Raw genomic sequence first — 15,556 nt, 5'->3', positions numbered from 1 at the left:
TGGAATTTATTTCCCTGTCTATTTATGAGACACAAAGTCTAATCATTATCCACATAGCTTATGATATAGTAATTCTGTTACTTTCCACAACCCTGTAAAAGATGGGAGATCTACAAAAATTAACCTCATAGGACTTGTTTTATCCATGTAATTATAATAGAATACTGTGGTTTTATCAAAATTTGTTTTAATACTTTAACATAAACTTTGTGATACTAGAAGGATTCCATTATCTGTGCGCATAATTTTTCATGGATAAAGTGAAAATCACAGTTTCAAGGGTACGTACATGTATATTCGGGGCCAATGATCCTATCAATACAAAATATCAATAGATTTGTAGATAAACACAACAACGAAATCTACGAAAATTGATGAAACCACAGTAGTTGCCATCATCGCTAGCAAAGGGTTTTTGGTCCAAGCCGCTCACTATCAGGATATCAGAAACTTGACTTCGGAAGATTATAGTTGCATACATGTATGTAAATTCATATCCACTATTGTCTTTCACTTTTTAAATTTTACAGTACTGTAATCCGGTGAATATAATACGAAGTAGTGTACAATACGCACCCCCCCCCCCCCCCTTTGGGCCTGAAAATGGTGAAAAAAAGCTGTTGGGATGTGTAATACGCATCAAAAAAAATGACCAACGGTAATCCTGAGTATCAACAAAGCACGCTCAACTTCATCGCGGGAATACGCTACTGGAAATAAGAAAACACAATATTTTCTTAGATACGGATTTATTGTAACTAATACATCGCGGTAATATCTTTAATTCATAATCAATGTTTTAAATTGACCTAGTATTAAATATTCTACCGTAAATAAAATCAACTTCTTTTAACAAGCGTTATATAATTGTTTCATCATTACAATCCCTGTGAAGTGAAAAACGGACGATGTACAGGTATGGAGATAACGGACCTAATTAAATTCTTAAATGATTCCGATCAAAGTGATCAATTGGAGGCCTGGAACATAAAATATGTGCACAAATAGTTGTGTTGTGTATAGTACACTTATAGCCTAAGGGAAGTGTCTGAGATACCCAAGGTGTCAAGCATTAGCGGCGGGGGAGCACAACTGTTTCAATGGCTTCAATTAACGGAATAGGTGTATAGAATTATTTGTATTCATAATTATTTGCAATAAATCAATTAGCAATACATGAAAATGGTTAAAAATGAGTTAAATGATGTGTAAGCTGTTTTCAAAGATCGGTTACAAATAGCACGTGGCCATCCAAGTCCGCATTCTATTAATAACAGCTGTAATGGCGGCGTACACGGAGATAAAGAATAGGCAGTTCAAATTAATTTTTAAAGGCCATTTTGAAACATTTTATTTATTAACAGACTTAAAATATACATTTTCTTTAATTACTTGCTATAACAATGATTTCCTAAGGGTTAAATAATAATATATATGTGATAATGAAGGAATGTTACGATGTATAGAGGGGTATCGGTCCTGTTTGTGAACAGCATAGGTAATATGGCAGTATGATACCCCGTGCTTCAGCTAGGGAAAATATATGTCCAAATCCTATAGGGATGTATAATACGCGCCCCTTTCTCACGGTAAAAAATGCTGAGAAAAAAGTGTGTATTATATTCACCGGATTACGGTACTCAAAAATTCTTAAATTTATGGATTTCAAGATTTCATCAACAAAGAATAAAACATTGAGACATACCAAACTAGATCAAACTAATCAATACCACTCACTTTTACAATACAAAATTTTGCCCAGAGCTCTAAACAGGAACAGAGAGGTATCCCTGCCACCTATGGCCGCCAGGGTGGAGTCTGAGTCAGCAGAACTCTTGTTTCCTGCTCTCTTCGATTTTGATGCTTCTCCTGATGTTTTTTTCTTTGATTGTCTGCCTTTAGATGTGGTAGGAAGAAGATCATGTGTGTCTACAAAGTAAATGAAGAACTTTTAAATGCCAATTTTCTGTTACAATTAAAATTCTATGAAGTTGAACTTGATAGTGAAGTCGATTGAGGAACTGTAAAACATTAACCAAATATTATACACAAGTTTTAGATAAGTGAATGTCCAAAAGATTGATAAGAATCTTCTGTTTTTTTATATTTTTCATTGCAAACAACATAAAGCATGAACAAGCTTTGGAAAATTAAAAAAAAAAAATTTTCATTGAGGAAATGAATAAAACAAAAAATAATTGTTGCAAATTTGTTTGCACTTTTCAACTGACCATTTGCAAATAGAAAATGGTGTGTTAAATACTTGGTTTGCAGTATTATTGATGAAGCCTACATATATATATATTTGTACAGTTCCTTTCACTATTGTACAGTATATAGGAAAAATAGTTGCAACAAAACAGTATAAACTCATCTAACCTTTGAGACATGCAAACTGTAGAGCATTGATGGCTCCTCTAATGTCTCCAGCACTGGACATGGATATTGATTCTATCACTGCTTTAGATGGTATGGAAAACTTGTGCATGCCCTAAAATCGACAGTTGCAATTTCATGTTTTCAATTACATACACTTGTTAAATAAATAAATGTTTTTTACAGTCACATACACATCAGGATTGAAATTCTAATTATCTTCTAAAGTAGTGCAGAATTTTTTCGCCACATTTCTTGTTCAGTATTTGTGTGTGTGCAAAACAAAAAATTTCTATTATTGTAGTTACGTAAATTAGTACGAATGTTAAACAGTTTAAACAACGACCTGTTGACATAGACTTACATGAGCGGCTTCTTCTGTTGCTATTTTTGTTAAAAATTTTAGCATTGTAGTTGCTGCTATAGGATTGAAGCTGAAATGATATTAAAATGATACTGCATGTACTTGTGTATGATGGCAATAACATTTTGTAAAGTGTTTAGAAAACACAATCTTGCCTTAATCTTCAGTATAAAAAATGGGACAGCATTATTAATGTACATGTAGGTCAAGAAGATGACAAGGTTTAAATCTAATATGAAGCAGCATGAAGATTAACCTATCATATTTAATAAAGGAGAAAAAGTATATGCCAAATTAAAGTTGGCTTCCATGGTTTACTATTTTGAATCAGGTAATAGTTAGACTCAAACCATTCTAATAAGATACCCCCCCCCTTCAAAGGCTTCAACATTGTAAATGTATATTCATTCATACTCACTAAAGGAAATATACTAAACTGATACATAGTTTTCTAAGGAATCATTATAATTCAAAGTGGCTCAAATTTTGCATTTAATGTGGGTTTCTCCTCATCTATGATTTAATATCCCTAACAATTTATGAAACAATCTTTATTTTTCATAGCTACAACCAAATCCACATACATGTAATTACACTCCAACCAACCTTAAAATATTGAACAGTCCACTAAAATTCCCCCCATGAATTTAAACAGTTCCACAGTACCTGATGTTTTCGATGTGAAGCTCCTCCTGTAAGTGCTTGGGAAACAGGAGTCTCTCATTGCTCTCCCCACTGCTGGAGTCACTGATGATGAAGATGAGGGGACACCTCCCCACTTTTGAATACTTCCTTTTTAAAGAAATGTTGAAACATAAATGTAGATTGTAGTTAGTAATAAATTTATATGAAGATAATGACAGTCAAGAGATGACTTAAAAGCACACTAATATGGGTCTAAAAAAAAATCCTGCAATAGGCACAAAGTTCATACCAATATGATATACATGTTCATTTACATGAGCAATCTGCTTTTAAAACAGAACATAAACAAGTTTGAAGCTACAATGCATGTATTATGAGAGAAAATATCAACCTATAATCGCATGTTAATACACAGAGTATGATACAGATACCCAAAGATAAAAGAACAAAGGTTTCAGGTCACTAACTCCCATGTGATAAATTCTCAAAATGTATCTTAATTTCTAAATGCATAGCAAAAAAAATTCTATTAAAATTAAGGAAATTTCAGAGAATAATAAACTTTATAAAGTCAGCTTTAAATGTTAAAATATACCAATTTATGCACACCTTTTAAGGTGGAATAACACACATGGAAAAAATCACTTAACAGTAAATTTTTTGATTATAAAAGATATAACAATAAATAAAATGTACTTATGTCAAATAAGCGATAAAATTTGCAGATTGCGGATAAAAAATGAATATCTAAAAAATTCATTTCAGTAAGTAACAACAAAAGCCCCTGCGGGATTCGAACTCAGGATGTACAGATCACAAGCCCGACACTTTATCCACTCTGCTATGCAGGAAGTTACATGTTATCATCAACGAAATGTTGTTTCGATCAGAGGTCAACCATTTTGTGACGGTGTTATTCCACCTTAAACCAATATGTAATATACATAAAGACACCAATGAATTGCTTAGACTTATAAAACCAACATTCATTAAATACAACAAAAAGCCAGGATACAAAAATAATGCAATATCACAACATGCTGCAATAATTTCATCTTGAAGAAATAAAATCTCTTGAAAGAAATGTTCATAAATGCATCACTGTTGTGGATAATCACACAACAATTAACTTTACCTCAAAATATCATGGAAAGATGTGGCATCTTTGTAAACTATGTTTGGGAATTCCTGAAACATAAACATGAATATGTCTTAACTTATAATTGGCATTAATTGAAATACATGTGCCAAATTGATATTTGTAATTAATTTATGCATAATAATAAAATAAAACTTGCTACACACATAAACTTGATCCTGAATGATACTATAACTACAGTTGAACTTCGGTATCTCGAACACCGATGTCTCGAATACCATGGATATGTCGAAGTGATTTGTAAGTCCCAAACACTTAAAATTTAAGTATTTTACCCTTGATATCTCGAATACTTGGATATCTCGGAAGTTTTTAACCAGTCCCATCCATCTAGTTCGAGATAACGAGGTTTGACTGTATTACTGTGGGAGTTTCATTGGCACTACATGTACCAATGTTTTATTTCTTTTTACAAAAGATGAATCAATACACAATTTTAGTTTAAAACAACTTTAACAAAAATAAATTATCTTATAAGTGACCTCTACTAGGATGACTTTTCCCTGAGTTCCGTTTCCAAATATGTCCAGGGAGTTGTACTTGTCTGCCCTCAGTAGAAACTGTTGGAACTGTGAGAGCTGAGAACTTGAGTAGCTGCCTTCCACTCTGGAGTAATCTAAAAAGGTGAAACACCTTATACAAAATCTTTCTCAGACAAAGAAGAATAAGCAACACAAACAGTTCTACTCTGTCACAGAACTTATTTCATGCCTCAGATATACATGTATACTGTATATATTGATTTCATACTTTTATCCATTTTGATAAAAAATAAACCCAAAGACAAAACAGTACCTGACCAGTTATTCCTTCTATCAAGAAAAGATAACTCATCATAAGCAGCAGCTATAGGGTTGGACCACTCCTTCAGCTCACAGTTTAGCTCCTTGGCCAGCACTTGAACCAAGGCCGATTTCCCTGCACCCGCTGGTCCAGTCAACAGAACCATTGGTGATCTCTGTAACATTTCATTTATATCATTTTAACCAATTTATCATAAGCATGCATGCTGATTTTGATATATTCACAAAGTTTTGATTTAGATCAATAAGTGGGTTGAGATTAAAGTACTAAAAATACTTTTTTCTAGATTTTTACCCATAAATATATTGAGATTAATGAATTCAAATCAATATCAAACATATTTAGTTTAATAGTTTAATAAGTGCATAAAATATTTTAATTAATTTTTAGAATGAGATAGAGTACTATGTGAATGGGCCCTTTGCTTCAACAGTCTATAAAAATGTTACCATTGTCTTAGAATTCAGGTGTCTCTGAAGCCATGTCTGCAATTCCTCTATTTTCTTCTTATGGACAGCTAAATCTGACTGGGAAGTAAAAGAAAATATATGTACTATGATCATGGGCAATATCATTTCTTAAATGAAACTTCATTAGTAAATTTATTTTTCTCACTTAAAAATGTACCGGTACTTGCTAATCCCCTGGAAAATTGGGAATTACAAGTATTCAAGTTACCACAGATTTGGGAGTGTGTTTGTCAGACCACAGCTCGTCCTCATAAGATGGCCGCTTACTGACGTTAGCCCTCGGAGGACACTGGGACAGAGGTTTAGTGACTAGTTTAGATTGCTTGGTTTTTGCTGCAGGCTGCGTAGAAGATCCAAATCCAGCAAAATCATCAAAGTCTCCAAAAGCTGAAGTCACCCATTGGGAAGAACTAGCCTTCTGTGGTTATAAGAGAGATAAATAAGATAGAAAATTCTTTTCCAAATGTTTCTACACTTGTGAGAATACAGACACAAACAAATTTAAAGCATCTAAAAATCAATTTATACAAGGAAAATTCCCCCCTCCCCCATGTTATTTTTGCCACTTTTGCCCTCATTGTCAGCTGGCAAATTTTAGACTGGATGAGTTTCAATGTCTCATATCATCTCTCTTTAAACACAGCTGTGTAGGGCAAATTCAAGATTGGGCAACATTGTTTGCAAGTGAAGACTGAAGAAGGGCAAAAATAAACCTACCGGTATATACAATATAGTCTCTGAAAGCAATTTGAAGTTAAGACATGTTCCCCGAGCATCTTTTTTGTATCCTGTCGTAATAAAGAGTTCCAATAAAAATTATTATTTATAATCATTTTTAAAATTATTTAGATGGCCAAGTGGTTAGAGAGGTGGCCGCACACTGTAAGGACTGTAGGTTCAATGAGTCGTGAGTTCAAACACCAGCCCCGGCTGTATACATGTACAAGTATATCAATTAATATATAAATTTTTATATCAGCAATTCAGGTGTATTTTCAAAAAGATTATATAGGAAATTGCAGACTCTAGTATTTTGCACAAATTCCTAGTAAGGTATCCTAATTTTTTGCAAGAAAGCTTCTCAAAGTAGTAGTAAATCAATAGCAAATTCATGGAAAAAGTTACAGTAAAACACGCTTATAACGAAGTCCCAGAGACGGCCAATTTAACTTCGTTATAAGCGTAATTCATTATATCCGTCAAGTTTACAACATGAAATAGAGACTTGGGGAATGAAATTCACTTCGCTGTAAGCGTCAATTCATTATAAGCGTGTTCGCTATAACCGTGTTTTACTGTATATAAAATTGAGGAACGTGTCGTATGACCTTAAATATGTTTCTTGGTTGTCAATTGAAATTGTTTGATTTTATATCTTTTTTTCAAAAAGTAAAACTGACATATGGATCAAAGATACACTTGCAGTTGAAATGTAAAAATTGTAACAATATATGGAAATAGTTAATTGAGATGAATCATGATGACCATCTCAAAGGCCTTGCTATAATAAGGACATGAGAGTTTAATTATAAAGCATTTACAGGACTTTGTTTTGATCTTAACATCTTACTTGAAACATTTAGTTTAAGATCCCTGCACAGACTTTGTCCAACAAGCATTCCATGGGTGTTTTTTTTTCAATAGAGGATTGCTATGACCTTGACATTAAATATAGAAAGTTGATTCAAGATGACTGCAAACTTCTTACATGTGAACAGTCATTTAGTAAAGTCTTGGTGAGAGTGGGTCAAGGAGAAAAAATTAATGGTTCCAAACTTACGGTACTTTTAAAGAGATCTGCTATGACCTTTAACTAAGACCAAGAAACTTGATTCAAGGACACTGCACACTTTAAACTTACAAGCACTCTTTGTGTGAAGCATGGATCAAAAAGGGGGAAGAGGATAGAATAGATGGTTTGGACAAATAAAGTATAGTTATAAAAGAGGTCTGATATGCATTTGACCTTTAAACTAGAAATTTGGTCAAGGTTACTGAACACCCTTCACTCAAAGGCAATCTGTGGTAAAGTATGAGCCAGCTTAATCCAAAGGGAGAGAAAACATGCTCCAGACATGCAATGCCACTTGTACAAAACATGCATAAACTTTATATCAAAGAATTAGATCATGTGAGAATAAGTTCCTTTATGAAAACACTTACTTTTGGAACTGGTTTCGAAGTTAATGTCTCTCTTTTTCTTTTTTTAGTTTTCAGAGGAGGTGAATCTGTTAGGTCCACCACTGAATCTCTGCTGCTCTCATTATCTGACCACATGATTTTTAGTGGAAATTTTTACTAAGCTGTTCTATGCAGGGTTTGACTAAAATATAACAAAGTTCGAGCTAAGAAGTAAAGACCAATTCTGACAATTTGCTGCATATCTGCAGTTGAAACCATGAGGCCATGGCTTAAACAAAGTCAGAAAGATGAAGTCACATTGACACGCATTTGAACGTCAGATAAATGAAGAGGGCTATATTGGGGCAATGACCAATGTATAGTACCATTTCTCGCCATTACATTGTGATGTATAACTTTATGTGTTGATAAAATGACGTCACATTGTACTAGCAAGAAATGGTAACTTGGCCAGAACTGGTCCTACGCCTGGGCTGCGTTGAAGATCGTAGCTGCTAGCCTAGCCGCTAGGTCGTAGATATCTAAGTCTATTTAACGGACAACAGGGTTAGCCACTAGGTCTCAGATTTGAAGTTGGAAATGTTCAACTAAAGACTAATTACATTGACATAATTTTTTAATTTCAAGCAGAAATATGATTGTTAAAATTCATTATAACTTAAAGGATGAACAAAATAATTCACTAAATAAATATATTTCATGTTTGTTACAACAAGGTAATTTAGGTGGCCATCTTGAATTTGATGCCTAGCATAAAATATTTAGGCAAATATCTACGTAGCGGCTAGACTAGCTTACCGTTCAACTATGTAGCCTTATGTAGCAGCTACGATCTTGAACGGAGCCCAGTAGTCTGTCAATACAAGGTGCACATGCACATGCAAGATAAATTGTTTTAAGTGTATCACAGTATGACAGGTCTTTAGAAAAAGTTGATATACCAAAAGTTATTCCAAAATGTTCCTGGCTTTTTTAACGATTTAGATATTTTACTTGCCCTAAATCTCTGACGTTTTACTTTCTTTTTTCACGATTTTGATATTTTATTTGCCAGCCCAAAGTATCTTAATTCTTTAATTACTGTATGATATAGTTATGACTTTGATATCAATGAATCTGTTAATCATAAAATACCAATAACCAATACAAATTACCGAAAATACTGTTATTAAATCAAAAATCATCCAAATGACATGTCTCATTTTCAGATTTTTCTAGCATGGATTTCGAACTAGCCGCCATGTTGGTACAGAAGGTCGCTTATATGTCTTTTGATTTATTGCATTGTTAAAATATCTCTTGGAAGTTTTGTATCTAAGACATTAAAGATCTTTATTTTTCTGCATTATAACATACTAGCATATTCGAAAATCAATTTGAACTTCATACATCATAAATATTCTCCTGGTCTCGTTTTAGCACCATAAGCGACCTTCGACATTGCAAAGTGAAAGTAGTCTACTTTCTCATCATTTTGTCAACAAAATTCATCTAATCGAAGATTCGACATTGTGTAAGTAAGCTTTCTAAGCATTGCTTATCATAAATTTAATGTTAAAAAATTCAAAATAAAGAGTTTATACAGCATGCTCCTTTGCTTCTTGTTTAAATTTTCTTTAACAGTTCAACTCATTATTCTACATCTTAATTTTCTTTTATTAAAGGTTAATCCTCCCGAAGAAGAATGACAGCTCTTTGCAGATATGCATTTGCTAATAGGCAAATCTTCTTTCTGAACAGGAGGAACATTTACGCATCATTGGGAATGGTTTCTGTTGGTGATGAGAAAAAGATTCATCAAAGAACATCTGACTGTGCACTACTAAATAGAAGAGGTTTTCGGTCCGTAGTCAGCAATTTATCAAATAAATTAACCAGTGTAACCAGTACTTTCCGGACAGGAAAAACTGGTTTGGTTATAGATGGCATAATAGGGCTAAGACATTGTCCGTACCCAGCCCTAGTTTTGGGTACATCTGGACTGCTACCTTTCATTGGAGCCCCAGGTCTAATGATGATATTCGGCCAGTCCTCTGTGGCATTTTTAGCAAATGCCCAGATGGTGTATGGAGCCTGCATTCTGTCTTTCTTGGGCGGAGTAAGATGGGGGTTTGGAGTCTGTGAGGGGAAGACAACTCCTGCAGAATGGGACAACATGAATAACATGGTCATCAGTATTGTTCCCTCTCTAGTTGCTTTCTCAGCAGTCCTATGTCCAGAACCTGTTTCACAGCTTATCGTCATGTTGGGGTTAACTGGAGTTGGATGCCATGATGCTGTGACAGAGTCGTATCCAGCCTGGTTCCGGGGATTACGCATGCTTTTGACATTTGTTGCCGTCAGCAGTTTTATCTTAACCTTTTCTTGCAAGTCACGATTAAAATCTGTCGACTCCCCAAAGGACTCTGATATTGCTGTGGCTAAAGAACAGCCACAACAGTCTAAGAATGAGGAATAATTTTAGTGTTTCTGTATACCAGTATTTATAGAATTGTATTGAATTGTATATGAATGATGCATGTAATGGTTAAACTGGACCTTAATTATCAAAATGTTGGTTTGTCAAAATAACTTGTAAATTAATAACAGAATAAAGTTGTGTCCATTCATCTCCAGAAATTTGTTGTAACCTCCAATATTAATTTTTCTAAAGTTCATATTGACAATATGGCACCTGAATGAACTAAAATGACCAAAAATTGTTGATCAAACCAAATATGTGCATTTCATAGTACAAAAAACTTCAATGGTAATGGTATTTATAGCAATTTGTAACTTTATTTGAATGATTTCATCAACAATTACATAAATAACATTTCAATGACACATTGATTCATTTGTGATACACGTATGATTTTAAGCCATCTTCCTTCCAACATACCAGCATTCTCAAGAACAATGTAGTTATCAAACATATATTTTGGAGTTCCATTCCTCAGAATGCACCAGCAATTTGCATGTAATATTAGAAACTGTTTTCAGCAAATTTAATTTGAATTACATGAACATTTACTGTGGAATCATTAGATTTCGCCGTGGCTCAATTTTCGTGGAATTCGTGGGCACTGCTAATCCACGAATTAACATCTTCAACGAAAAATAAATTAGGACTCTAAAGTTGCATTTCCTTTTGTAAGTATCCGAGATTACACGAAATTACGTCCCTACGAACCTGTAAAATTGAAGCAATCCACGAAAATTGGCCCCCACGAATTTTAATGATTTCAGAGTATTTACCAATTACTTGTGCATAAACTGTCATGATGACTTTCAGACATAAGACTTTTTCCATTGATTATTTCTTTGGGGGGACAGCAATGATCATTACTTTGTTTAATATTTACAAGTGAAATAACTATTAAAAAAAAAATACAAGGTCAATGAATTTACTAAACACTTGGCAATGAATACATCCTCCCAACATCCACATTGGAACCCCTGCCACAGGTAAACTCAGTACCCATCGTATTGTGAGAATGTATCAATTACGGCACACCGTCTTTTCAGCAAATTAAATCATCCACACTTATTACATTTAATATTTGACTAGATTTTTAATTACAAAGAAAAAATATATTTTAATCACAAAGCTACATGTAGATTGACATGAAATAAGTACTTCAAATTCATTAACTTAACAAAAGAACATTTTTTTGTGAAAATTTTATGCAAAAAATCTGGTATCAATTCTAGCTCAACTTACCAGGTATGTTTCAAGGAATTAGCGGTACGTACCTGCTTTATTTCAAACAATATAATGATGCATACAATCAAAATACAAAAGCATGTATGGTACATTCAGTTGATGTTTTATCATTTCTTATCAGTATATACATGTAAAATCCAACAATCACAATATCAACCATTTGTTCATCCAATAAAACTTCTCTCTCATTTATTACAATACATATGTCAACAAAAAACACACATACTCAAAAAAGAATTTCTCATGAGATATAATATTATGCATGATAAAACTATTTACAGAAATCAAAATCACAGCCATTTTAATATTCATTTTAATACATTCACATACTGGTAAATATTCACTAGAATAAATTCATACCTAAATAGAATGATTGTATTAATATATAATGATTGTTAACAGGAGGCAAGATTTCCCCTCACAGTTTAGCATGTACTGGCAGTGGTTGATATTTTCTGTACATGGTTACCACGGCTGCTCCACCTATCCCAAAGTTGTGCTGCATGGCTATTTTGGCTCCATCCACTTGTCTTTTATCCGCTAGGCCTCGTAGCTGCTTCACAAGCTCTGTACACTGGGCTAACCCTAAAAAGATATGTTGGTGGGTGTTTTTTATGTGACATGTTCAATACATGGTGCATACAGTAAGAGAGCAATTCCCTTTCTTTCCACAGAGAATATACAGGTAATTTACACAATGAAAAGCATTTATTTAGTTAACCATATATAATTATATGATTTTTGAAAATGTAACTTTTTTTTAAAAATGAATTTATTTATTTCATTCAAGAAATATTTATAATGACAAAACATGAAAGTTTAAGATAAATGACTTAAAACACTTATCTGAGAGAGAGAGAGAGAGAGAGAGAGAGAGAGAGAGAGAGAGAGAGAGAGAGAGAGAGAGAGAGAGAGAGAGAGAAAGAGAGAGAGAGAAAGAGAGAGAGAGAGAATGTAAATAAATGTTGCCATCTTTCCCATATGTTATAAAATTCATTCATTTTTTATATCCACATTTGCAGTGTATTTTATTGCCTAAAAATATGATTCTATCTTGTGTAATACTCCAAGGACTGATAAGTTACTTTTAAAACATCTGCCTCTGTATATGTAATGCTAAACTAGCATAAATATAAATTGCTCTGTCTAATATTTTCTCTAGTTTAGTTTTCTCCAAACATGAAAGTATCTTGATTCAATTCAATATCTATATTTTTTGTTTGACATAATTTTATAAAGTTATTAAGAAGCAGCTGTAGAGTTGGGCAATTCCACATTAGGTGGCATATTGTTTCCTGTGAAAATTAATGAATTTGGAAAGGGGAGGAACAGGGTCACTAAAGTAGGTACACCATAATATATCAAACTGCTGTTGTCCAAATTTTGAGCCTTAAAAGATTCCATTGAAATTTTAATTCTATTAGAGATATAAATTTATGATAAACCACCAGTACAATGTTTCATATGGCTTTGAGTGATTTATTCTATTTCCACTTTGGAATTATGGATATTGACATTATGATTATGTAGAAAAATGATTTTTTCTTTGTGTTTACCGGTATGATATGATATATCCATTTAGTATTTATACAGTTATATAATGTCAAATGGCTTTTTCTAACCTGTAGCTCCTATTGGATGACCCTTGGATTCTAGACCTCCTGACGGATTAACAACCCATTTATTGTTCAACACGCACATTTGTCCTCCGTTCTTGTTGGTCACCCACTTGCCATTCCTGATAAGATCCGCACCTCTCCCCTCCGGGGCTAGCTGTAGAGCCTCGTACATAAAAAGCTCGTTGCAAGAAAAACAGTCATGCACTTCCAAAACATCAACATCCGAGGACGAGAGTCCAGTATCTCTGTAGCAACGGTTGGCGGCTTCTTTAGCCATGTGGTATCCAGACAGGTCCATAAAGCTTTCTTTAAACGAGGCTCCAGTGTCGGTCACCATGTGTTGGGAGATGATTTCAACTGCCTGCCTCTGTAGGTTGTTTCTGATCATGAATTCTTCACTGCAGACGACAGCAGCTGCCCCTCCATCGGCTGTCGGAGCAGACATCCAGAATGTGATTGGATAACACAGCATCAATTTGGATTTTATGTCCTCCTTTGACATCTCCCTCTGAATGGTGGCCCATGGATTGTTCACACTTTGTTTGTGATTTTTATATGCAATATCCACAAAGTCATCCACTGTGGTTCCTGGATATTTCTTGATATATTCTCTGGCAGCATAAGCATAGAGCTTGACGACATCTGAGGTCATGTTGTTCATCCTCGGTTGTATCAGTCCTGGTTCTGCACCAATGTTAACCATGTGGTCCATGTGACGTTTCACCGGAGACGTTCGATCAGTGTATTTCTCTGACAAACCCCTTTCCATCTTTTCAAAGCCTACCAAAATATTAATACATGTAATTAAATTGTTATTCCACCAAAATAAGTTTTATATACTGGTATATATGTTAATTTTTTAGGTCTTAATTCATTTCTGTATAACAATAGGATAGGACATTAGAATAAGTGCACTTTACCGAGGGCTAGGACACAATCCTCAACACCACTCTGGACGAGCCTTCGAGCCAGCATGAGAGCACTGGAGCCGGAAGAGCAGTTGTTGTTGACATTAAACACAGGCACCCCTGTCAGGCCCAGCTCATACACAGCTCGCTGCCCAGAGGTGGGCTCTCCATAGCAGTAGCTGGCCACCACGGCCTGAATCTGCCGATAGTCTATCTCAGCATCTGTCAGTGCAGCCAGACCTGAAGCACATAATCCCATGTAAAGGTTGGTTTTCATTAAATATCTTACTTGTAAATCATTTTTTACCAATTTTAGAATTGAGATAATGAGCAAACATTAAAAGCAATTGAATAAAAATTTATAAAATAAATGTTATTTGCATTGTAAGGTCTTGAGAATTGAAAATTTTGAATGAGTTTAATTTTTTTTAAGGGTTTGTGTGCAGAATTTTTTCTTAGCGTGGTATTATAAAGTTTTAGATTAACATGATCACTAAAATATATAGACTATACATATTAATTTAACACTTGGGGGGGGGGGGGGGCTCTTTATATCTTACTTTAAAATTAATGTTTGTGTCTACTGAGCAACATGCTGAGGTTTGTCCAAAAAAAAAAATATAATGACATCTCTCCTTTTAATAAGAAGTAAAATCAAAACCTTTTAGTTTTGACAAATCTCACTAAGATTGAATTCTACTAGGTGCAGGTCTGTAGCTCCCGGTCTGAAAAAAATTTGGATTGACGACCTAGGAAGCTCCCAGCTAGGTCATCTATCCGAATTTTTTAAGACTGGGAGCTACAGCTAGACCTGCAACTAGCATTCTATATAATGATTGTACCAGCTTCTCTCCCCATGTCTGGATAGTCCCATTCTTTGGTGAGAGGTTTCTCAAATTTAGTGACACCCACTCCCACAACGAAAGCTCTCTTTGGCGGTGCTCCTCCATTGACAGACATCCTGTAGCAAATAACAAAAAATGCAAGTCTAACAGTGACTGATGGCTCAAGATCAAAACTATCTAAGAAATGCATGAGAGAGAGAGAGAGAGAGAGAGAGAGAGAGATAATGCAACCAATATAGCTACTTAAAACTATAATAATAGCTACGTAGTGTCACCTGACGTCCTAGTTTAGATTCACCTGCATGTCAACATTAACAAAAATAAGTTGGTTTATTTTTTAAGATAAGAAATGTCAATCAGGATAATGGATTGGAATAATTTAATATTTCTTCAATTAAAATATTAGTATATGTGCATTTGTAATAAATAATTTCAGACTGCTTTTGTACCAAAAATAATTTGTATTTTGTTTTTCATAGACAGTATAATCTTATAAATTGTATGCGTTTTGTTGGTTT

General features: G+C 34.1%; 3 protein-coding genes across 13 annotated transcripts in view; 1 reads left to right on the top strand and 2 right to left on the bottom strand.

The window, feature by feature from the left end:
• LOC128167243 (cell cycle checkpoint protein RAD17-like) overlaps positions 1 to 9,221 on the bottom strand; it is an 87,982-nt gene extending 78,761 nt beyond the window's left edge. For all 9 annotated transcript variants that reach the window (XM_052832849.1, XM_052832846.1, XM_052832844.1 and 6 more), the window contains exons 1-11: positions 9,115 to 9,221; positions 7,982 to 8,141; positions 6,027 to 6,236; positions 5,798 to 5,875; positions 5,340 to 5,502; positions 5,027 to 5,160; positions 4,521 to 4,573; positions 3,407 to 3,532; positions 2,741 to 2,810; positions 2,380 to 2,491; positions 1,738 to 1,929 (exon numbers count right to left, since the gene is read on the bottom strand). In XM_052832849.1, coding sequence (XP_052688809.1) covers positions 1,738 to 1,929; positions 2,380 to 2,491; positions 2,741 to 2,810; positions 3,407 to 3,532; positions 4,521 to 4,573; positions 5,027 to 5,160; positions 5,340 to 5,502; positions 5,798 to 5,875; positions 6,027 to 6,236; positions 7,982 to 8,095 — 1,252 coding nt within the window. In that variant the 5' untranslated portion in view covers positions 8,096 to 8,141; positions 9,115 to 9,221. The remainder of the gene's footprint in view (positions 1 to 1,737; positions 1,930 to 2,379; positions 2,492 to 2,740; positions 2,811 to 3,406; positions 3,533 to 4,520; positions 4,574 to 5,026; positions 5,161 to 5,339; positions 5,503 to 5,797; positions 5,876 to 6,026; positions 6,237 to 7,981; positions 8,142 to 9,114) is intronic.
• Positions 9,222 to 9,379: 158 nt separating this feature from the next.
• On the top strand, positions 9,380 to 10,569 carry LOC128167256 (transmembrane protein 69-like). The gene is made up of 2 exons (XM_052832861.1): positions 9,380 to 9,473; positions 9,625 to 10,569. The coding sequence occupies exon 2, from the start codon at positions 9,645 to 9,647 to the stop codon at positions 10,416 to 10,418; it is 774 nt and encodes a 257-aa protein (XP_052688821.1). The 5' UTR covers positions 9,380 to 9,473; positions 9,625 to 9,644; the 3' UTR covers positions 10,419 to 10,569.
• Positions 10,570 to 10,718: 149 nt separating this feature from the next.
• Positions 10,719 to 15,370, bottom strand: LOC128167253 (sterol carrier protein 2-like). 3 transcript variants are annotated; one of them, XM_052832854.1, is made up of 5 exons: positions 15,314 to 15,370; positions 15,036 to 15,154; positions 14,206 to 14,433; positions 13,289 to 14,065; positions 10,719 to 12,251 (listed from the first exon to the last, which is right to left on the bottom strand). In XM_052832854.1, exons 2-5 carry the CDS (start codon positions 15,151 to 15,153, stop codon positions 12,085 to 12,087), a joined length of 1,290 nt encoding a protein of 429 aa, XP_052688814.1. In that variant the 5' UTR covers position 15,154; positions 15,314 to 15,370; the 3' UTR covers positions 10,719 to 12,084. The 3 variants fall into 3 exon arrangements, with proteins under 3 accessions (XP_052688814.1, XP_052688816.1, XP_052688817.1); XM_052832856.1 differs by having other exon boundaries at positions 15,304 to 15,357; XM_052832857.1 differs by lacking the exon at positions 15,314 to 15,370 and adding an exon at positions 15,282 to 15,312.
• Between the last annotated feature and the right edge of the window lie 186 nt (positions 15,371 to 15,556).

The sequence above is a fragment of the Crassostrea angulata genome, chromosome 10 (assembly GCF_025612915.1).
Source record: "Crassostrea angulata isolate pt1a10 chromosome 10, ASM2561291v2, whole genome shotgun sequence".
Classification (NCBI taxonomy): domain Eukaryota; kingdom Metazoa; phylum Mollusca; class Bivalvia; order Ostreida; family Ostreidae; genus Magallana; species Magallana angulata.
Note: the sequence above shows the minus strand (reverse complement) of the source record. Positions and strands in the feature narration are given on the sequence as shown.